Source organism: Alligator mississippiensis, chromosome 3, assembly GCF_030867095.1.
Source record: "Alligator mississippiensis isolate rAllMis1 chromosome 3, rAllMis1, whole genome shotgun sequence".
Taxonomy (NCBI): Eukaryota; Metazoa; Chordata; order Crocodylia; family Alligatoridae; genus Alligator; species Alligator mississippiensis.
Window position 1 is genome coordinate 9,862,295 of NC_081826.1, and position 23,082 is coordinate 9,885,376.

Consider the following 23,082-nt stretch of genomic DNA (forward strand, 5'->3'; position numbering starts at 1 on the left):
TAGGCAAGTTGTATCACTCCTCCGTTTCCCCCTCCCATTGTTTTTCTTTCCTTTCCATATAGGCTGTGAATTCTTTGGAATAAGGCCTGTCCTTGATTTGATGTATGTGCTGTGCAAGGTGTGATGGGGCAGCTTTCCACATAGTGTCTGAAGTTTCGACTGTGGTAGCATTGCATGTATGGTTATTTGATAGTCAAAAGCCCAGCTAGGCCTGAAAACTCAAGGGGATAAACCTCATGAACTCTTGAGTGGGAGCTAACAACTGATAAGAGTCCTTGGATTAGGACTAGCCTATCAAAAGATGAGGCAGTGCCAAGAATACAGCCACCTTGTGTGCTGGAGCAGGGTTTCTGCTAGTTTGTACGTCCCAGCTCTCCCAAAGCATCCACCAGAATCAGGCAGTGCCTTTAGGAGATCCATACTCTGCAGCTTGATGTACCACAGAAGGCAAAACCAATGGAAAAACAAGGGATAAATATTTCCACCTATCTGTGTCAAGGCAGGCTGTCAAGGAACAACTGGCTCCTGGACTTGGATGAACAGAATTTAAAATTCAAATTGTTTTAGGAACATAGGAAGCAGTGACCGCAGCATGTGATAATCCACTTCAAACTGCGTTTTAACACCCTAGTCAATACTTTTGGAAGGCTACTCCAGAACCACTGTCCTCTGGTGGTTAGCAACCATCTTATTTCCTGCTAAAACATACCCTTGGCCAGTTTAATACCTATTTTGTTTTTGGGCTAATGTCACCCTTTATCTTAAGTAACCCTTTCCCCTCCCTGATATTTATTCTTGAAATATTTTTTAAGAGAGCAGTAATTTCTCTTTGATTCTTCTCACCAAGAGGAATAAGCCAAGCCCTTTTAGTTTTCTCTTGTAAAACAGGATCTCCTTCCTGGTCACTCCATTTGTGCATCTGGTTTGGTTTAACTAGTAAAGACCAGATTCTGTTCCACCAATTAGGTACAGAAGTGTGTTTGGGTGCTTAAATGTGATTTTATTCCACTCTGCTTGAGACCTTGAAAACCAGCCAATATAGAAGTGGTGGGGGGAAGGGGGAGTGTATCCCTCATTGCTGTTTTACATCATAGTATTGTGCGTTTCAAAAGTAGTGTTTTTCAGGATTTAAACTAGGTGGGATAAAATAATATTAAGTCCTAAATCCAATTGGATGTCAAGTAGGTGGAATAGGATCTGCCCTACATTCTCACATGGCACTGCATTAGATGTTCTGCTGAAGTCCAGAGAAATCAAAGCTATTGTAGTTTATCTTGTGTGTAAAACCACCTATTTTAGCAAAGAATAGTATCAGATTAGCTTGGAATGATCCACCTTTGCTAAACTCATGTTTCATCTCCTGTTTTTCATTTACCTCCATGTATTTTTATTATTCTTTCCTTCCAGTCTCATTCTAAAGCTTGGCAGGCTGTTGAAGCCTTCACACTGCCTCCATGTTACCATAGTCTTCATTTATGAGTTGAAATGGATTTAATTAGTTGACGGTCATGTGCTGGCCTTCTGCAGAAGGGTGCGTTTTAGAGGAGCCGGTCTGTCTTCAGTACTGCTAGTCTGGCATCCTTCAATGTACAGGCAGTCCTCAGACTTACGACACAATTAGTTCCTGAAAACCGCGTCTTAAGTCAAAACGTTGTAACTCGGAACCAATTTTCTCATAAGAAACAAGGCTATAAATGGGGGATTGGTTCCTGAACCAAGTCCCGATACCCTATTTTCACCAAAAATACCCCAGAATTTTGTACTCGATCAACTATAGATGAGTAAAATAGCTACATGAATGTATTTATATTGTAAATAGCAATCATATTGATTTGGAAGGACTTCTTTGAGGTGACTTTGCTGGACTTTTTGAAGGGCTCTTGGTTGGATTTTTGGAAGGGTTCTTGGCTGGAGTCTTCTCAGGAGTCTTGGCTGCAGGTTTTTCTGGAGTCTTGTCTGCTTTCTTAAAGAAAATGTCCAAGGACGTTTGGACAGATGCTCTCCAAGGAGATGAGCGATGTGGTGAACTTGTTCGCTGGCATAGCATCGCATCGGATCAAGCGTTGTAAAGTCAAAACTGACATCATAAAGTTGAAACAGGGTATCAATTTATAAACGTTGTAAGTGTGATATGTTGTAAGTTGAGGACTGCCTGTAATACGTTTCTAATGATGCTGCAGTGAACTTTAAAAACATTTTCCAGTGCATGCATCTGTTCAAATTCATAGACATTTACTTGAAGCAAAGGATGTATACAAATCTCCATGCTATTTTTGCCAGTGTTGTATGCCCTATATAATATACGGGCGGGATCAAAGGTCTGTGCAAGTCGATGGGAAGAATCCCTATAGATTATAGCCATCCGTATAGAGCATCCTTTCCATTTGTTGCATTGCTGATCCAAGCTCTCTTCCATTCCATGCATCTTAAGAAATAGAAGCACGGTGAAATCCTTTTACATTTACGACATCCATCAATAAGTCCGATAAAAGCCGCATGGCTATGTGGTCTGGGCGAATACCACTGTACATAGTCATGCAACAGAATCTCTGTGCAAGGAATTCCTTCCAGGTTTACCATTTTCTTTTCCTCTTCCAGTTCTGGTTGTTTATAAGCCCTCGTTATAAGCTGTTGGTTGTTTAGAAGCCCTCGTTGCTGATTTTATTAGTCTCTGTTACATTCCCCTGCTCCTCTTGGATGAAGCTATTGTTCTGCATGTTCTGGGAATACAGATGAGTACTCTTGAATAATTTGCCATTGGGAAAAAAAAAAGCAAGGATTGCTGTCAAAGTGGTATCGTACTGTACTGTCAGGGTGATGACACGGTGTGATCACAACTGTGTTTCACATGGTGCCTGCTGGTTGATAAATTATTTTAGGGTCAAGAAAAAAAAAAAGTTCAGTTTTATCCTCAGTTACTTTTGCCCTATTTAAATGTCAGTTCATTTAATCCCGGTAGTAACAAATGTGAAGCAAACAAACAGAGTTTTTGTGATTTAAATACTTTATTGGGTAGAACTGCTGATTAGTTACTATGTTTGCTGAATGCTTGCCTACTTTATACATTCAGTAATTATTTTATTAGGAGTGAATATATAAAGTAGGTAAGCATTCAGCAAACAAAAAAAAAATGTGGAGTCTGTAATGGCATCACTTAGTACTGATGCCAGCTGTACACAGCTTCTCTCCATAGGGCAAGCAAACCTCCTAAGTCTTCTTTTTCCTTTAATAGCAGGAAATCTGAATCTCAATGAGGAGTACTTAAAAGTATCATGAATATAGGACTTACTTGTCTTATTTATTAGATTTATACCCTGCCCTATCTGATAGGCTCAGAACAGCTTGCTAAAAAAAATGACCCTAGTCAAAGAAGCAGTCTCCTTGCAGAAGGGCCAGCATCCTTCCTACTCTAGTCCTTCCATCAGCTTTTGAGATGGCAGCCAATAATAGTTTATCATTGTTTGCCTTGTTAGAAGTTCCCAGTGCTTTCTCTCAGCCCCAAAATATTAAGCAAGTGGTAGAAGCAGTGACACAGACTGGCAGATACTCTACAAAGTTTAGAAGAGCTAGATGCCAGCGTTGCTTTGTTTGGGACACTTGGATTCACACTTCCAAGTCTCTTTAAAAGCCAAGTAGTTAAGGAACCCCACGAGGTATAAACAGACTCCACGACTAACTTACTCAGTTGTCCAAGAACGAACCAGATGCCTGGCTTCTCCAAAATCAATAGATTGGGTAAATTTTCCATTATCATGGGCTCCAAATGTAGCTATTTCAAGATAGAACTCTTTTAAATCTTTTTCCACCTCAAATTTATTGTGGTTTTATTTGTATTGCTTGGTGGTCCCAGTTGAGGGTCATAGGGCACCTATACATGTGCAGTGAGGCTGCGCCGTACAGCGCATCAGAGCAGCCTCAGTTAATCCATCAGAATCCAGTATCATGTGTATCAGCTTCACCGTGCTGAAAAATGGCAGTGGGGGCTGTTTAGTTAAAGTGCCCCTGTTGCCATTTTCAGCATAGGGACGCTGCTGCATGTGATGCTCGGGGTACTTTAATTAAAGTTCCCCTCCCTCCCCACCGCTCCAGAGCATGTGTATAAATGCCCATAGTGGCAGAGTGGTTAAGATACCTCACATGGCTCTGAGGCACGAGTCTGAGCCTTGCTCTGCATTCATGGCAAGGGCTGCCTTTGGCCATCTCAGCTGTAAGCAGGGAGATGAAGGCAACTGGATCCAATACTTGCCACATTGCTCCCTTGGGCATTGGTTGGCCATAGACACTGATAGGCCTTAACCGTGCTAACCCAATGGGCTGAATTGTATCAGATCCAATGAAACAGTCATTTGGAAAGGTGATTTAGGTCCAGGGTGGATTTTTCAGTCAAAACCAGAACCTCCCACTCGAGAATAGCCGGTTCTTAATTGGACACACACAAACTATGGGAGAATAGTAGAAGTGGAAAAATGAACTTGGGTTGTCCCCAGTCCAGATGAGTGCCCTGACCATTGATTCTCCTCTCCTCTCCTTTCCTCTGCTCTCCTCTTTCAGGACTTTTAGCCTTGGCTTCCCTCCTGTGCAGAATGAGAACATGTTTGAAATCCCCAAATTTCATGGGATTTGGAAATGATTTCCACCCAACTCTCACCCAGTTTTGCTAGTAAATGATAGGTGCTGGCCCTGAAGAGTTTGTGTTGTTCATTATGACTAAGCAGAGTTAGCTGGTTTATTGATGCCAGAATTTAGGCGAGGGGGTCAAAGTGTGTTTGAGAGGTAGCTGCTTGATGCGTCATGCTGTCACTGCAAGAGCAAGTCACTGCTACTCTGGTACGATTGCCTTGTTCTTCTCTTCTGCTCTCATTTGGGACAAGTGTAAATGACTGCATGAGGTGCAGATTATAACAGGGATAAATAACATGGCAAGCTAGCTTTAGCCTGAAAGGGGGCAAACCTCCCTACTTGATACAATAGACTTAGGTCATTCTTTGGGAGCCTTAGAAGAAGGGCTCTGCCTCCAAGAGCGCTTTGAACTCTCAAGTGGTGCAATCGTATAATTTTAGACTGCTGTATTCTTTGTCATGCTGCAGACCAGGAACAGAGCTCAAATGCCATCCTGGGGTAAAATGACATTGAGAGTGCCCTGCCTTCCAGCTGAACAGTCAGCCAGCATTTTGTCCCTCCTTCCAGTACTACTTATCCTCTTATCTCTCAGCATAGAGGAATAAAACAGAGAGCCAGATGTTCTAGGATTTTATTTTCCCTATGAAAGATGCACATGTAGTCAGCAGCAGCCACCGGGAATAAGTCTATTATGACAGGAACTCGTGATACAAATGTTACTGGCTGAGGTCTGCTCGTATTAAGCATTCTCCTGTTCCTTATTTATGCCAATCTTCATGTGTATGTAGTCAGATATTGGTATTCTCCCACAAAGGCAGTTTCAAATGTGCCGACAGTGTAAGCAGGCTGCTTCTGCCCGTGTGAATCCATGGTACTACTTCGTACTTGTATTCTGAAAAAATATCTTGGGCTTGATTTTTCCCCTCCCCACTGCCCCACAGTAAATCAGGACTAACGCTGCTGAACTCAGTGCCCTCTCAGCTGTGCAAAACCAAGCAAGGGAGAGAAAAATGAGGCCCTTGGGTTCCTGCTGCACTCCCTTCCCAAAAATGCATAAAGAAAAGCTGTGTGCAGGGATATTAAGTTAATTTATGACCAATAAAAGGAAGCAGTGGCTTTTCACAAACAGGATCCTGGAGAAGGCAGTGTCCTAGCCTCTATGTTTTCTCCTTATTCCTTGTTATAACGGATCTTGTTTGGGAATATTCTTGCCTTTTTATATACTTGGGTTGTGTGCATAGGCGTGCAAACATTATGGAAAGTTCTGCAGCGTACTTTGCTTTCACACCGGCAGCATTTTCATTGGCGTCATCTCTCGCTCAGTAGCTAGATACTATTCCAATAGATGCAATGCAGGGTTTGCTTACCGACAGCAAACCGACCTAGAATGGAGATTGCTTATGAAATGTAGGATTGCCTTCTTGTTAAAAATCAACCTAATCACAAGTTTAGGAAAAAAGCTTTCTTGGGAATAGGGGGATTCATTAATTTATTTTGACAAAATTCCATCTTCCCTTTCTTCGCTGTTCTGACTTGTGGCACGTTTGCTTGAGTACACTGCACTGCATCATGGAGACTTCCTTACTTTTGTTTTCAAGCAGGGAGAACTTTCTCGGTGCTTATTTGTCAGGCAGGTATTAGTCTGGATTTGTGTTTGATGGTGGTGTAAATCAGGAATTAACTGCACTGAAATCAGTGGAATTAAAAAAAAATCATTAAAACTGAGTAGGAAAGAACAAGGGCCTCAGCATTTAAATCCTGTTCTTCATATTATATCTGCAGTAGTATGTGGCCACCCACTCTGTTCTGTTTTTCTCAGGTTGAATAGAGTAGCTGTCTGTGTAACAGCATTTTTTTTTCTTTTGATCCTCTCTTTAGGTATTACCAGATAAGAGCAGGATTGAAAATCCCCTCCAGGATTCCCCATAGACTGTATGCTACAATTGCTGGACAAACAGGTGAGAGACTCAGAGAGGAAAGTGACCTGATAAAAGGTGGGTTTAACATGGCCAGACTGGAGGAAAACAGGGTAAGGGAGGGATAATTGTGATTTATAATCTCGGAACTGGGATTCAGATCTAGAGCTCAACTTTTTCTGAGTTTCTGGGTACTCAGGCTGTGTCTAGACACGCGTGGATGTTTGGTTCCCTAGGGACAAGAAGTGGTGGTGCACCTTGTGCTACTGCCAATTGTCCCGCTAGTTGACAAGGAATGGTGGCTCACCTTGTGCTACCACTACTTGTCTGTGCCATGTGTGCGCTGGTGTGTGGCAAGTTACCCCTGGTGGAGTAGGAGAGGCTGGAGCCATCACTGGCCTGGTTCCAGCAACCTTACTTGGAGGCCTGGGGACCTCCTGGGGCTGCTGCTGCATGGAGCCTGTCCAGCAGCTGAGTGCAGGTCTGGCCAGCCAGGCTCCGGCCTCAGGTGGTGCACGCTGTCTCCACATGTGCAGCTCTGCTTTTTCTCTCTGCAGGTTTTTTTTGACCCCCTGGATATCCAGGGGGTCAAAAAACCCTCTATGCTGCTCCCTTGCAGTGCAGAGCACAATGGAAAGTGCACGTTGGGGTGCCGCAGACGTGCCCACGGTGCCACACGCTGCACAGCTATGCTCGTCTGGACGCAGCCTTAGGTGCTGTGCTCTGGCATTAGACTGTTTTGGAGGTGGACGCAGGTTATGAAATCTGAATAAGGTGCCATACTTCATCAGGAGAGAATGGGGGTGAGAGAGAGAGATGTGGAGCTATAGATTTGTAGCGGGCCAATTTTTTGAATGAACAAATGTAAATATAACAACTATCTGGCTATAAGGCAGGGAAATGAACAAAAGAACATTTTTTTTAATAACTTGCTAGGATTGGTTCAGGCATGCCTCTGAGGTACATGTTTTTATTTGGGGCTGCTGAACCTCAGGATTCTGTACTGCTGCATTGAGAATGATTGAACAGCAATGAAATAACCTCGTTAAGGTATAGGCTTTCCCCTTACATATATATATAAAATTTGGATAAAATAATGCTTCATTTCCTGCCCTAAACTGCTGGGTAATATTTAACAGTGCCTTGTCACACACACTGTGCTACAGAAGGGACAGCATCTGAGCAGCTCTTAATGCAACTTGTATTTTTTTTCTATAAAGCAGGATTAGTTCTGCTCCAAGGTATCAGCTGAAGGAAGCCGATATGGCTTTCACTCCATGTCCCCTAACTAGAGCATTTGCTCAGGGAGGACTAGGGTAGCTTAAGGAAGCTAGTGCCAGGCAATCTTGTAATTATTCAGCAAAGTGTCCAAAATGGATTGCATTGGTTGATGAGAGAACATGGTCTGGGACGCAGAGAAGGTTGTTTTAGGACACCCTCACTGCAACTTTGACCAAAACACCATATGGAAAGCTTGAAGGTAGTAGAGCTTCTGTGGAGGCATATCATTGGGAGCAATGGGAATGCTCCCATTTTTGCTGGGGGGGCGTTGATCCCTATGGGATGCAACAACATTGCCAATGTGATGAAGTAATAAGTAAAGCTAACTGCACTCTTTCTTGCATATGTAGGCGTATCACAAACAAGTTTAGGGAGGTGATACTTCCCCTCTATGTGGCATTGGTAAGGCCGCAGCTGAAGTACTGCATCCAATTTTGGGTGCCGCATTTCAAGAGGGATGTATATAACCTGGAAAGGGTTCAGAGGAGAGCCACCCATCTGGTTAAAGGCCTACAGAAAAAAACCCTATGAGAACCAATTGAGGGACTTGAATCTCTTCAGCCGCTACAAGAGAAGGCTGAGAGGTGATCTTGTGGCCGTCTACAAACTCATAAGGAGGGGACAGCAGGGAATAGGGGATACAATGTTTCCCAGGGTGCCCCTCGGGGTAACTAGAAACAATGGCTACACACTGAAGGAAAGCAATTTTAGATTGGATATCAGGAAAACATTCTTTATAGTGAGGGTTGCCAAAATATGGAATAAGCTTCCAAGGGAGGTGGTGCTGTCCCCTTCCCTGGAGGTATTGAGGAGGAGACTGAGTAAACACCTGGCTTTTCCCTGCCCAGGTCAGGGGATCGGATTCGATGATGTAATAGGTCCCATTCCGACCCTAAAATCTATGAAACATCCATGCTGACACAGGAAGAAAAAATATGCAGTTTGTCCCAGAATTAGTATCATACTGTGGGCTTCTTCCAGATACCAGCATGAACTATTGAGTTGATGGGGATTTTTTTTTGGAGGAAAACTTGCTTTCTATAATTAAGCAAATGGGCCACCTTGTCAAAACTGAACCTCTTCTTGAAACAGCTTGCTTAATCTGCCCAGTCAGATCATTCTTCAGAAAAAAATAGTGCTGGACTTGTTATAAAATTGCTAGAAAATTTAGATTAAAATGGTTTTAAAATATAACTGATGTGAATTAAAGAGTTATCTGAACCAAAAAAACTGAAACATTTCAATTTTCTATTTTTTCTGATATGCTGGTGGGGGGTGGGGAGGAAAGGGGGTTGTGCTCCACCTTGGACTGAGAAAGTCTTTTGATGTCTTCAACATTTTCATAGAATGGGAAAACTCTTTCCACTCAGCTCTAGTGTACAGCACAATGGGCCTCATCCAGAATTTCCTGAGTTTATTTGGAGTCTTTCCAATTACATCAAGGGCCTCTGGTTTAGCCAAAGTGTTCTGCATAGGCAGTCTGGGCAGCATAGCCACATTTTAAACCCTAACTTCCTTTAATAATAATAATCATAATAATAATAATAATAGTAATAATATAATGCTGTTCTGCCCTTAAGCCAAAAGAATGATCACATTAGCCAGGAAGCGGATAAAACTACTTCCTTCATCTCCTTTGTCTTCATTTCATTGAAGGTGCTCTTCCCATTTCCTTCCTCCTAGCATTTATATATGCCTGTCATAAGTGGGATGTAGGCAAAACATGCTGTGTGGTTATAGGATTAACAACTGACTTGCATGGGGTTAATGCAATCCAGACAGGAGTCTGATAGCTTTACAGGGCTAACATCAAGGCAGGGGGTATTTAAGCTGCTAAGACTTCTTTAAAAGATTCCTCCTAAGATTTCCTTGGAAGTGTTTCATCATTAATTCCTACAGCCTATGGGGGAGCACCATGTAATGAGGCAAAAGTTTAAGCTTAAACAATTTGTGACGTTCCTTTTATTCTGTTGTCAGTGATCTGTCTGAGCAAATATGTTGATGGGGGAAGCGGAAACATTGCGTATTTTAATTATACAACATTATTTAAGATGGCATTACCAACCTAAAGGCTAAGTACAGACAGTCGAAAAGCCCAAGGCTGAATCAATTCAAGCTTTGCAGATTAGTTTAAGTTGCATAGACTGAACCAATAAGCAAGTGAACAGACATTCACTTTTGATTCTGGAAATGCAGCCACATGCCTGCAGTGGCCCAAGCAAATTGCTGGGCAGTGCTAGAGCACATCTCCCTGCTCTGTTGGAGCAGACAGCTTGAGCCAAAGCTAGCTCTCCCACCCTGCGAGAGGAGGAGGGGTTTGTAGGGGAGGTGCAAAGCATCCTGGGATGCTGGGGGACTGTGAGTTAATGTGAATCTGGAGGGGATCTGGGACAGAATTTCAATAAACTGATGTAACCTAAATCAGTGAAGGCTGATACTACATCCCTCCAGGTTCATCTTAAACTAGTTTTGGCCATTTTAAAAGCAGTTTATTTGCACTGAACTTGTGCTGTATTATAGATTCGAACTGGTTTCCAGTCACTTATACCAGTTTGTGTAATCTGTGTTCCTAGCCAAAGAGCCATAATGTTATAAGTTGAAATTCCCTCTCCATCTCACACCCTTTATATTATTTCCTTGAAACCTTTGGGTTTCCTTTTCTTTTCCTAATGGCTTTGAGACCTCCAGTATTCATGGATTTGTTTCAAGTTTTCTCCACAACCTTAAGGACTGAGGACTTGCATTTAAAAAAGAAAAACAAAACATGAATCTGTTACAAGCCAAGATTTTCACTCTAGCGGTGGGGACTTTGAGGAAAAAAAAAATCAGGCTTGTAATAAAACCATGTTAAATGATAACTCTAAAAATGCTTAGATTACTCCTAGCTGAGTATTTTTTGCTATAGAAATAGAGTGTTTTTTAGAACTCAGAAATACTTCACAAAAAACCCAGAGTCCAGCATAGGCAGCACATAGGGGACACGGGGGTGCACGTGCACCCTCTGAAAGTGCTGGTGCCCCTCCTGGGAGTGAGCACTCTTGGCTTACATGATGGGCGGGGGGCAGGCAGAGTGGTGGCGCCCCTCTTGAGAGGTGCTGCTGGCACTTCCAGGCTTGTCATCTGGCCACGGGGGGGACACCCCGACTGCCACCAACACCACCATAGCTGCCTGCAGATGGTCCCTGCTCGGCCCAACCCTTGCCGCTGACACCCTCGTCATCACTTGCAGGCAGTTGCTGTGCCCCCCTTAGCCTCAGGAGGCATGTATTGCCTATGGAGCCCAGTGAAAACTTGGGACTTTGAGACCCATCCTAGAGGCTTTCAGAAAGTTTGCCAGATGCACCCAAATGTTAATAAGATGTATATGCATCATGCAGTACAATACAGATGCCACTAAAGCACACTTACAAGAGGAATATTTATTTAGGATGGGGACTTACTGCATTGACCAGCACTGAATAGGAAACCAGGGTGCAATAGATCTGCGAAAGACGAGTGAGTGTCTAGAATCATTTTAGGATGGAAGCACACATTACCTTTTGTACCCTTTGTATTGCCATCTTTTTTTTTTTTTAGTTTTATGGTGGCCCAAAGGCTAAGCAAATGAGCATCCATGCCCATTGTGCCACAAATACCTAACGTTTGGGGCCATGACAAAGGTGGTCTTGATTTGTGCTCCTGTTTTTCAACAGACATCTGTTTGCTTTATGGCGTGAGGCTGTGGGCAGCCCAGAGATGTCCGTTCTCTCCACCCACCCTGGACAGGTGCTCCAGGGGCTTGATGGGCCCAGTCCTTCATGTTGCAGGAATCCCGATGCAGGATCAGGCCTCTAAACCTCCAGGAGTGCCTGCCTGGCTTCCCCTCTTTACCAGAGACATGCCACCAGGAATCTCTGCCATGTGTCTTTGCAAATAGGAAAACCCCAACTTTTCTACTTACGGAGACATGCCCCAGTGATCGCCTGGGGTGTGCCTCTGTAAGAAGAAGCCAGGCACATGACTCCAGGGAGTGAGTGGCCTTAACATGCATGGGAATTCCCATAGTATGCAGGACCAGGCTCCTTGAGACATGAGCACACATCACCTGTTATCCCACGGCATCAATGGGCAAGACAACGGCAACATGCATTTTGTCCAGTGGGCTGGATCAGCCGTGCTGTAAATGTCCCAGGGCAGCTGATCCATTAAATTTGACGGTGTTTATTTCTAGCCTTAATCACTGTGGGCTTTCCCTTCATATCTGCATGAGAGCGCTCTCTTTGATGGCAGTAGCAGATCTTCTAACCCAAGGGGCAAACCGAAATCTTAGTTACATCTGTGTAGCTGATAACAGAGTGCATCTCCAACGGTATTAATTACTGCTCTGGACTGAGCTAACTGTATCAATTTAAAGAACACTTTTGGGCTGGGTTCTCAAAATTTAGGTTCCTATATAGCAGCACACTTCATTCAAGTCAATGGTGTATTAGTGTACATCTAAACCAGAGACTGTAAATAGTAGAAGGTACTCAAGTGTTTTTTGTGCCATCTTCAAAAACGGCTCCTGTTCACATAAAAAAGGTTCCTGGGTGATAATGGGTGTCAAGCTACTGCAGGTCTTCCAGCACATTTTCAATAGGTTTAGGCCATTTAGTTGTTCATGCAGGAGCTTGACACCCACTATCACGTATAAATGCACTATAGATGTGCATTTTGGTGCTGTCATGCATATCTTGGGGTACTGATTATATGGAGTTAAGATCATCATGAGCTAGAATTGCCCACTTCCTTTTGATAAGCTGTTCAAACGCTTTGTTTTTGTTCTAACTTTTATTGAAAACTCTAGGGCTGGATCCTCGCATAAAGATGCAGAGCAATTACTGATGACTCATGCGAGCTGGAGGATCTTGTTAGTTCTGATCAGGAAATGAGAAGGATTGAATTTGCCTCTGGGATGGGGGATTTGCAGGAAAAGCCTGAGGAGACATGTCATCCTGGGAGATAACTTAGACTAAGGCTTACATGGTGGCTTACCTTACCACTTACACCCCCAGAAGGGGCTAACTTGCAACCTTACTTGGGGTACAGTGTGGGAGTATCACTTGCTTGCATTGTGTTAAGGAGGGAGCGTAATCTCCCTGCAGCTAAAGTGCCAGTCAGATGCTGTAAAACAACCGTGCCCACTCCCATGCACTATAACTTTGGATAATGACTTGTCAGGTTTACTCTGACACCAAGGGAAATTTGTCTGCAATCTGGGAAAAAAATGTTCCAACTGCCTTGGATACAATTAAAGAAATTACTTTGATTTTTTTTTCTATGCGTCTAATGTTTCTTTGTCTTTCCAGTTTAAAAAAAAAAAAAAAAGTTTTTTACCAGCCCTTGAAAACTTTTTACATAGATAAACCCCCTTGAAAGCTTGGGCCTAGGCTGTAATTGCAGAAAATTGGCTGTAATTAAGCAAAGTTAATAGCCAGAGTGTATTGTGTATCAAATTGTATGAGGGGTTGCACCTGCTTACTCCATTAAATGGTGTTAAGGCATTCATGAATGTGCTCCATAGCCAATTACTAGCCCATAGCCCATCTTCCTATTAATAAATGAGCTTTGGATCAAAACCTTGGTAGACAATTACCAGGTATGTGTCGGGGAGATTTTGACGTGATGTCTGTATAAACTAGCTGTCTTTGGCCTGTAGAAGAAACGGCAACTGTACATTGGCCAAATTAAAAGATGACATATGTTACTGTCGTATTTATACACTACCTGTTATAGTTTAAAAAAAACAGGTATTGCTGGACTCGATTGAGGTGAAGTACCAATCATGTCGGGCTCCATCAGTTTGGATTGTCAGGAAGAACTTTGTCAGGACACCATCAGTAGTGATACTATATGACCACTCCTAATGACCTTGTGTAATTATAATAAAGGGACCCCAGACTTTTATTCTTAGTAACAACTTTCTGAATTTTTTGTTCAGAAATGAGCCTAAGGACTAACGTCATGCCTAATACAAGCTTAGTGCTAGTCACGGTTATCTACCAGCATGCTATCAGTGTAAACCACAGCCTGTAGCTCATTGCAAAGTATTTCAGTTTCTCAGGCCTTTTATACATTGTTCAGACCAACTGCATGGCTTAATGCTTAATGTTTCCAGCATATGCATCTTCGTTCTCAGCAAACACTAAAACAACTTTAGGTGACATCATTTGCATTTGGTTCTCATCAGACATTGCAGCCTTCCTAGCAGATAAGGGAACCCATTTGGATGAGTGGATCTAGGACTGGGAAGAAAGAGTGCAGTTGGTATGGTGCATCAATGCATATAACATAGCACACGTTTTTCCTCCAGGTAAAATAAACTAGAAGCTTTACCAATATGTTAACAGCCTAGGGCTGCATTATTCAGTTTAAGATCAAAGCAAAAAAATATATAACTTTATTGGGATGTGCATTAGTTTAGTATATCATACATTATGTATTTAAAAATCGCAACAACCCAGGCAAAATAATTGAAAAAAATGTTGTTTCTTGTAGTCCTGTAGTCATTAGAATTAAAGGTACATCTCTTTCTAATTCATAAAACGAAATCTAATCTTCTTGAGCATCTTGCCAGTGCATCCATTGCTTCACTCGAAGTTATTTCCTTACCTGAGCCTGATGTTCGCCTGAGTTAACGCTTTTAGGTGTACTTGCAAACAGTCTGCAGGGCTGTGAAGTAGGAGCTAGTTTACCAGGAGCAGCTAGCAGAATTGCAAAAGAAAAAATAGCTGGATTAGTGGAACATTAAGAACATTAAAAAAGAGAGAGGGTTGTTAACACCTGTGGCACGAAGAGTTTAGGAGGAATCGGGCAAATGAAGTTGAGTGATTCCCGCCCTGCTGCCTGAATAGAAATGTTGCTGCCACTGCTAGGCAGTTTGTTATAAGTGTTTGGGTGGACCCGGAGCTAAAGGCGATATAACTGCACAATTACACCCCACCTTACATCCACCCCTGCCTGTTCACCAGGACACTCTCATCTTTGGTGTATTGTACCCATCTCATCCATTATTTTCCATCTGTTAAGCTTCTAATGTGCCCCAAAGCTCCTAACTTTCCCCACACTTCCACTTAGACCATGTATGGTCTGCTGCTTTCCGGTCACCGAGATCATTGCTCATGCTATTACTGAGGCCTACTGCGGCTCGTGATGTTAGCACGCCTCTGAATGATTTCTATATGTGCTGAGCAATAGTTGCATTAACCTGTGCTCCAGCAAGAACTATGGCTATATGTGGCTAAGTTGGGATGTACAATGAGCGCTGCTTATGTAGTGGCATTCCCAGAAAAGCAAATGCGAGTGGATAAGAAAAGAAGATTCCTAATACTGAAGCTTATGGCTGTGATATTCCAAAGGCATCGTCTCCCATTTACTCCAGTGAGGATTACACCAGTCCTGAAACCAGTCCTGACAGAATGCCATATTAATGTAAATTGACCCTTTTCCATGCTGAGTATCAAATGCATGCATTTCCCTGATTTTTGTGACTGCCTTGCAACTAGCACTGATTCATGAATTTACACGAATTGGGTTTCTAATATATATGGTGCATCACGAGCGACTCTTGATCCTGGGTTTTTAACAGATCATGAGTTAACGTGACCAAAATCTTGTTATTACCCTTTAAATATCTCAAAGCAGTTCTCCGAAAAGGAAGCTCACTTCCATTTTTAAAGCAAATAGGTTGCCGGTAAGCTCTTCCTAAACAAACCACAGCACCGTCAAAACAAGCAATTGCAGTTCATTGCTCATTAGAGCAAGAAGAAATAACATCACAAATTGTGGAATTGTATAAAATTGCAGTCATTAGTTTCAATAACTTTTTGAAAGGTAATTTCTGCCTCCATTAGGTAGAGATAAACTCAGTGCTCTTGAAGCATAGGAACGGTGAAACATTCATTTTTGAATGAATGCATCCTAATTGGTTTGCAGGGCTTATTAAACCACTTAAAAAATAAATATGCATGTTAGCATGCAAGGTAACAATTTCCAGGTAAATATTCATTATACCTACAGGGGCAGATCTATAATATAAATTGCTCTAGGGATGATCTGTACTAAAAATACTTGCTACTTGTGTTCGTGACATTCTCAGAAAAGCGGAGGTTGCATGTTTAGGATCTGAATAAACATGGCATCCGGTATTTTCTAAAACACAAGGGAGGAAAAATGAATGTGAAAATGCAGGCAAGGGGTGTGGGACAAAGAAGGGCAAAGGGCTCCTTTACTGACCCAGCCGTCTGTGGAAGGCACTCTCGCCCCCTGATCTGGATCCTTTGTTCAGCATAGAAGGGCAGGCACAGTATAGGAAGCAGATCTGGTTTGGGGTAGGATTGATGCAGGCACCATGCACGATAGCCATAAGGCTCTAGTGAAGACTTCTCTTACAGGCATCTTTGGATAGGCATCTAGCAGGGGTCATCTAGACCCAGCACTTTGGATATGCATCTAGCTGGGGTCATCCTGACCCAGCACTCTTTCCTGCCTATGCAGGGGGTCGGACTCGATGATCTATTGAGGTCCCTTCCGACCCTAACATCTATGAATCTAGGCCAAGGGCAGGGGGATCACGTTAGGGAGGAGCTGGGCTGTAGCATTTGAGATTCTTAGCAGCCATGTGCAGCTTAGCGGTAGCTGGGGATAGGCAGATGCAATTTGGACCGGTCTGTGGGATTGTTGATAGTTCACCAGGGAAAAATTCTTCCCAGGGCAGAAAGCCCACACAGAGCCAACTGTGTACCACCTCTGGTCATGCTGAAGACTTATCTTGCATCTAACTTGGTCACCGATCTTGTACTCACCTACTGCAAGCTATGCAATTACCCATCTCTTATTGTCTATTTGCACATCTGAGCTATTAAAGCCCAGGGTATTCTTCAAAGCTACTTCTCCAGATACTGAAGGACCTCTGGGAACCTAAATTCATAACAGCCTCAGATCTAATAATTACCGTAAAAATAGGAATTCTGTTTGGTTTACCAAAATGCCGAGAGTTTGAGAAAACACAGAGAACGTTTTCAGCAGCTATTAAGTAGGTCAGCTATCCCGTCATCTTGCATTTCGGCATGCCTGAAAAACAAACTTTGGCTTAGAAAGCATTGCTGTGATAAGAGACTGCATGTATATTAGGACCTTTCACACACAGAAATTAATAAGGTATCTTGCTTTTTATCGTCACAGAATCTCTGTATGGATAGAGAAGCAGTTTCATATAATCTTTCCACTGGGTTAATTGGAAATGTCAAAAGGCAAAATTAAGACAAAGGATTCACCTTAGACATGTGCGGCTTTAATCAAAAGTCAGACTTGGAGGAAGACGTTTTAGAAATGTTGATCAAGTTATTACAAAATCCATATTGTCTTTAAATGAATTGTTCTGAACATATGTACTGTGCAGTTTGTTAAATAGAGGATTTTGGCCACTGTTCCTTTTACACGATTCTTCATTTCAGGTATTAATTGTACATTTGTGCAGCTTCTTTATTAAGATTGTATATGTGGGTTAGCGGTATTCAATGGGCAGAACTGGCCACTGACTGAAATATTGAATATTCCTTGTTAAAGCAGTACTTTGGCCCAGATCCAGGAAGCCAAGGTGTTCAAAATCCAGGAGTTATTTGGGTTGCCTTAGATTTTTGCATTGTCAGATTTAGATGTCTCATTTTCATGAGCCAGAGACCTTCCAAAAGTGGGTCATTTTTAGTGTTTCAGGGCAGTTAAAATAAATCTTCCCTGGTTTATAATAAATCTTAGTCTGCATTAAGATTTGGGAGTTTTCTATGCTTGTTGAACCTGAGGGTCACAGATCAGTTGGAAGCCGACAGGCTCTGTGAAATCAGTGCTGCTCAGCCTTTTTAGATCAGACATACGCCTTTGGGATTGTTAGGAGTTTCTTCCTGCCTTCCTGTTTTAGTTAATGTCTTTTGAGAAGCCTTGTACTTTAAAAAAAGATGGGAGAGAAAAATTCAAAAACTAAAAATTGAATTCCAAACTAAAAAATGGAAATGAAAAAATCAGTGAACATATACTAGTTCTTTTGGGAAATGTCTCTATATAAAGGGCTTTGTCTGTCTGTCTGTGTCTGTCTTGTGTGTCTATCTGTCCGTAATGCTTTTGGCCAACTGCACATGCAGAGTGATTGGCTGCACGGGTCTGAGCTGCACAGCCCCAACTTTATGCTGCAGCTGGGGAAGTTTGCGGTGGCGGCGAACGTCCCCCAGCCACCCGAGCAGCAGGGCTTCCTCCCCATTTCCTTGCCTGAGGGTGAAGGGGGGGGATCACGGTGGTAGCACCCCCCCCCCCGCCATTGCCCGGTCCTGATGCCCCCAGATCAGCCAGCAGCAGGGAGGTGGTGGCAGGCAGGAGGAAGGCAGGCAGAGCGGGCCAGGTGGACGTGGAGCAGGAGCTGGGTAGCGGGGTGGTGTGGGATCGGACATGGAGTAGGGCTTGATGCGGAGCAGTGGATGGGGGGAACAGGGCTGAACATGGGGTGGGGGTTGCGCGGGGGGCGGATGTTGAGCTCTCCCCTCCCCATCATTCTTGACAGGCAATTTGCTAGTATATAATCTATTTCCTTGAAAAAAGTCCCCCTTGCCTTCCCCGTGCTCACCATTGCCCTTCAAATTATTTTGTTGAAACAAAACAACTGTGCCTTTCAGGGGGAAAAAAAATAATATCAACTGGTTTTATCACTGTCTTTTTTTCTATATATAACATTATTCTCATAATTTCAGAGGTTTAAGAAAAAGCGCAGGCTCCTTAATCAAAAGAATGGATTAGAAGTGTCCCTGGTAGTCAGCGTTGTTTGCTTAGCTTATTTTGATACAGTCTTTATTCAGACACCCAAGCATTTTAAAAATACTGCCAATACTCGAGAGTATACATCTTATCAAAGAGAGAGGTGCAATAAAGGGTCAGTATTCTGAAGTACCACCAAACTACCCTGAAAATATACTTTTATAAGAAATTTCTTAACAATATCATTGTTTTAAATGGTGCACTGTCCAGATGCTGTGTGTGACAGATGGTATTGTAGCTAAGTGATTACTAGGAGCAACTATGAGTATTAAAGGGCTTGTGCATGAGTTGGCTCTTTTATCCTGATGCTTGGGTATTAGCACACTGCTTTTTAGTTTATTAATGTGTGCTGTATCTCACAGAGTGGTGTAAACTGTTTTCTTGAAATTTGGAAGGGTAAAAAAGATTTGTTGAACAATCAAGCACTTTTAATGCATTACAAGTTGCCTCTGCCTTCTGTTGTTGTTGCTATATAGCTCAGCTTATAACAACCAGCCAGGATGCGGGTGATCTGAATCTATTTCCCTCCACCCTGTCTTGGACTAGCATCTCCCACCTGTCAGGAGAGCAACCAAACTGCTTTTGTGGATCTAGGCTTCAATCCTATAACCAAGGGTAATAAAGTCTAGTTAGTCATGGATCCCCCCCAAAATGGCTCATCTGAAAGGGTTTTTTTGTGGTGTTTACAAGAAATGACTAAAATTTCATTAGCATGTGGACAATATATTTTGTATGAGTCATGTGGCTTCAAAGGGTCTTTACTGGGTCTTTCATCATAGGTTGAATCATTCATCACCATTCTATTGGGTGGTTCATTGTAGACAGGTAGTTGGAACATGATGGTTTATTGAGAATACAGGTCAATGCCAGTAAAGAGATTTTTTTCATTTAATAATCAGTGGTGTGAACAGACTGAAGGCTCTTTTGAGTGAAGGTCATCTTTGTTGCATGCATACCTACCTGTTCAACAGTGCTGGTAGATGTTTTTACAATACCAGTGAGTTCTAGGGAATAGAAAACAGCACTATAGAATCAGAGAATCCTCAAAAATGAGGGTTGGAAGGGACCTCAGGGGGTCGGATCTAATTCAATCCCCTGCTCAAAGCAGGACCAGCCCCAACTACATCATCCCAGCCAAGGATTTGTCTCACCAGGTCTTAAAAACCTCCAAGGATGGAGAGTCTGCTACCTCTCTGGGTAACCTGGCCCAGTGCTTTACTACCCTCCTAGTGAGAAAATTCTTCCTAATATCTAACCTAAACTTCCCTTGCTGCAACTTGAGCCCATTGTTCCTTGTTCTATCATCTGCCATCACTGAGAACAGTCCAGCTCCGTCCTCTTTGGAGCCCACCTTCAGGTAGCTGAAGACTGCTATTAAATTCCCACTCAGTCTTCTCTTCTCCAGACTAAATAAGCTCAGTTCCCTCAGTCTCTCCTCATAAGTCCTGTCCCCCAGCCCCCTCACCATTTTCATTGCCCTCCACTGGACTTTCTTCAATCTGTCTACATCCTTTCTATAGTGGGAGGCCCAAAACTGAACATAAGACTCCAGATGTGACATCACCAGTGCAGAATAGAGGGGAATAATAACCCCCCTTGATCTGCTGGCAACACTCCTATCAATACAGCCCAGTAAACCATTAGCTTTCTTGGCAGCAAGCACACACGCTGGTTTATATTCGGCTTATTGTCCCCTGTAACCACTAGGTCCTTTTATGCAGAGCTGCTGCCCAGCCAGTTGGGATGGAGTCTGTACTGTTGCATGGGGTTGTTCAATCCTAAGTTCAGGACTTTGCACTTGTCCTTGTTGAACGTCATGATATTTCTTTTGGTCCGATCCTCCAATTTGTCAAGGTCTCTCTGAATCCTAGCCCTACTCTCCAGTGTAACTACTACTCCCCTGCTTAGTGCAATCTTCAAACTTGCTGAGGGTGCACTCTAATGCCAAATCTACTAATTCATCATCAACATCACCACAGTCAATTCTTCCTAAAGCTAAGCCATTGGGATCTAGGATCCTATCACAAAATATGAAAGCTTTCTTCCAGTGTACCAAATAGCCTCATGGAAATGGGAGGTGAAATGGAATAGCCACCATGCTCCATAATAAACTCTCCCAGAAAAATGATAAAGAACAAAAATGCCCAGTCACCTTTTCACAGGGAAATATCTGACCTCACAGTAATTATCCTCCATGGGAACCCAGAAAAAGATGGGCCTAGAAAAAAAAGAAATCATACTTTTACTGGACACCAAAACACAGACTTAACACCCTATGGTTTTTTGACTCATTGTAATGCACCTCTGCTAAATTTCAGCACTCCACAGGTGATAACAGCCCTCTTCCCTTTTGACTACCGCTATTTTTGTATTTAATTAGATTTATCTACTGCAACTGTTTTTTACATGGTCTATAAGTACTCCTGATTACTTTTTGCTCTATGGGTTTTCTGCTCTATCTGCTCCTTTCCTACATCAGAGGTGGTAAAGAAGCTCAGTTTCCTGATACATCATCAAGTTCCAGTTTAAATGGGTCAGGTACAAAATAATCTGTAAACTGTGCTGTGAGTACGGCAGGTGAATCAGTAGCTGGATGTCTTGGTATATCCCATGTAGTCATGTTGGATCATCTTCAGATAGCAGGGACCACTAGTGAATCGCATCCTTTCACTCCCAGAGTTGTCTTATGTGAACTCAAGCATACCAGCCATCTCCCCTTTCCCAATCCATAAGACGACGGGAATACTTCCTTTCTCTGTTACTGTCACTGTTTCACTATTTAGGGGAGATGTTAGGAAGGAGCCTTGATGTCTGGTATGCCTTTGTGCCCTTGTATTTAGTAAATATGTCATTATACAAGACAGTAATTATAAAAGGAATTATAAAAAGGTGGCCTTCTCAATGTGGAACACGTGCAATTCCGTGTCCAAAATGGTGAGTAACAAAGAATAGCATCTGAGTTTGTACAGTGCTTCATCCATAATATTTCAGAATAAAAACAAGATGATATCCGGGGAGGGTGGTGGTTCTACCTTGTTCTCCCTCAATGGGGAAAAAAAAAAAAAAGCTTGTTAAGTTATGTTCAATGATTTCTCAGAGAATTGTCCCTTGCTGATACTTGGACAGCTGCCTTGAGATGTAGTTGAGCACAAGAGTAATGAACGATGCAAAAAAAGGATTTCTTCCTCAGAATTATGTTGTAATTTATTCATTGGACATAAAATTGTGTAAATGGTTCAGGCTACACACCTATATATTTTTTAGATCTAACACTATGGTGGGGAAGATCTGTACCACCATCATATATTTGTCTGATTGGGGGAAAAAAAATTAAGAAATACTGGCATTTTTAAAATGTCAGTACTCCTGTAATGGAATATAGCACAGCCCAGCACTCTGTATTATTGGCCATTCTTGGGTTTGTTTTATAGTGGTTGATGGCTTTCAGGCTTCCTTGTCTTTTAATGTGCCTCTAAATTAGAAAGATGCGAAAATGTGCTATGCATTCAACCATGCATATAGAGACCCAGTAAGTTCAGGAAGCTTTTGATCACTTCACAGTTAGAGTACTGCAACTTTTAATGGGTTAGTTGCCACTGGGTAAGAGTGGGAACTAGGTAAGAGTGGTGAGGTGCCACTGGGTAAGAGTGGTAAGGTTTGATCGCTTGACTCTTACAGCTTGGTGGTTAAAACAGGCAGCTAGCCATTAGGAGAGCTTTGTTTTTTGGGGGTTTTTTTCTGACTGTATGACCTTGGATAAATCATATGACCTCTTTCTGTCTAATCTATAAAATAATAGTACCTACTTAAAGATGTTACATTCTTAAAAGAGACTGGTAAATAGCTTATATATAGTTCCTTAAAGTGCATGGCAGCACGTAAACTGAGATAAATTAGGTCAGATCCTCAGAATTTTTTATAGTGAGCGACTCAAAATCTTGAGTGAGCAGAAAATAACATATCCCAGCTAAGACAATGTTCCTGGGACAAAAGAAGAATCTTCTGGAAGATTTGGTCATTATACCCATTCTACCTTCTTACCCCCAAGTCATAGAATTTGGCCTTAGTAGTTACTTAAGGAAGGCTAGTGACTTGTGTTTAAATTAGAGCATAGTTTTTTAGGAAGCTAGCCAATATAAATTATTAAAGTGATGCAGAGAGAGAGGTTTGCATTGGACCTGGAAAGACTGGAGGTGCACCTTCTCTCTATTAGAATGAAGTGGGAGGTCCCTTGACTTCACAGCTGGTGAAACCAAAGGGAAAGCTGAGCTGTTGATGGGTTGCCCGTCATGTTGTAACTGAGCTGACCTTTATCTTTCTTCTGTTCTCCTTAATGCTGGATAGGAATTTGGACAGAATGAAGTTTGAGTCACCCTGAGCATGTGTTGAAGAGCCCAGGAGATGAACTCAATCCAGCTACTTGCTTTTCAGTTTTTCTACGGATTTC

General features: G+C 42.4%; 1 protein-coding gene across 1 annotated transcript in view; it reads left to right on the forward strand.

Annotated features, from left to right (window-relative positions):
* FAM135B (family with sequence similarity 135 member B) overlaps positions 1-23,082 on the forward strand; it is a 296,951-nt gene that overhangs the window by 127,190 nt on the left and 146,679 nt on the right. Inside the window, exon 3 of the mRNA XM_014611456.3 lies at positions 6,499-6,578. Coding sequence (XP_014466942.2) covers positions 6,499-6,578 — 80 coding nt within the window. The remainder of the gene's footprint in view (positions 1-6,498; positions 6,579-23,082) is intronic.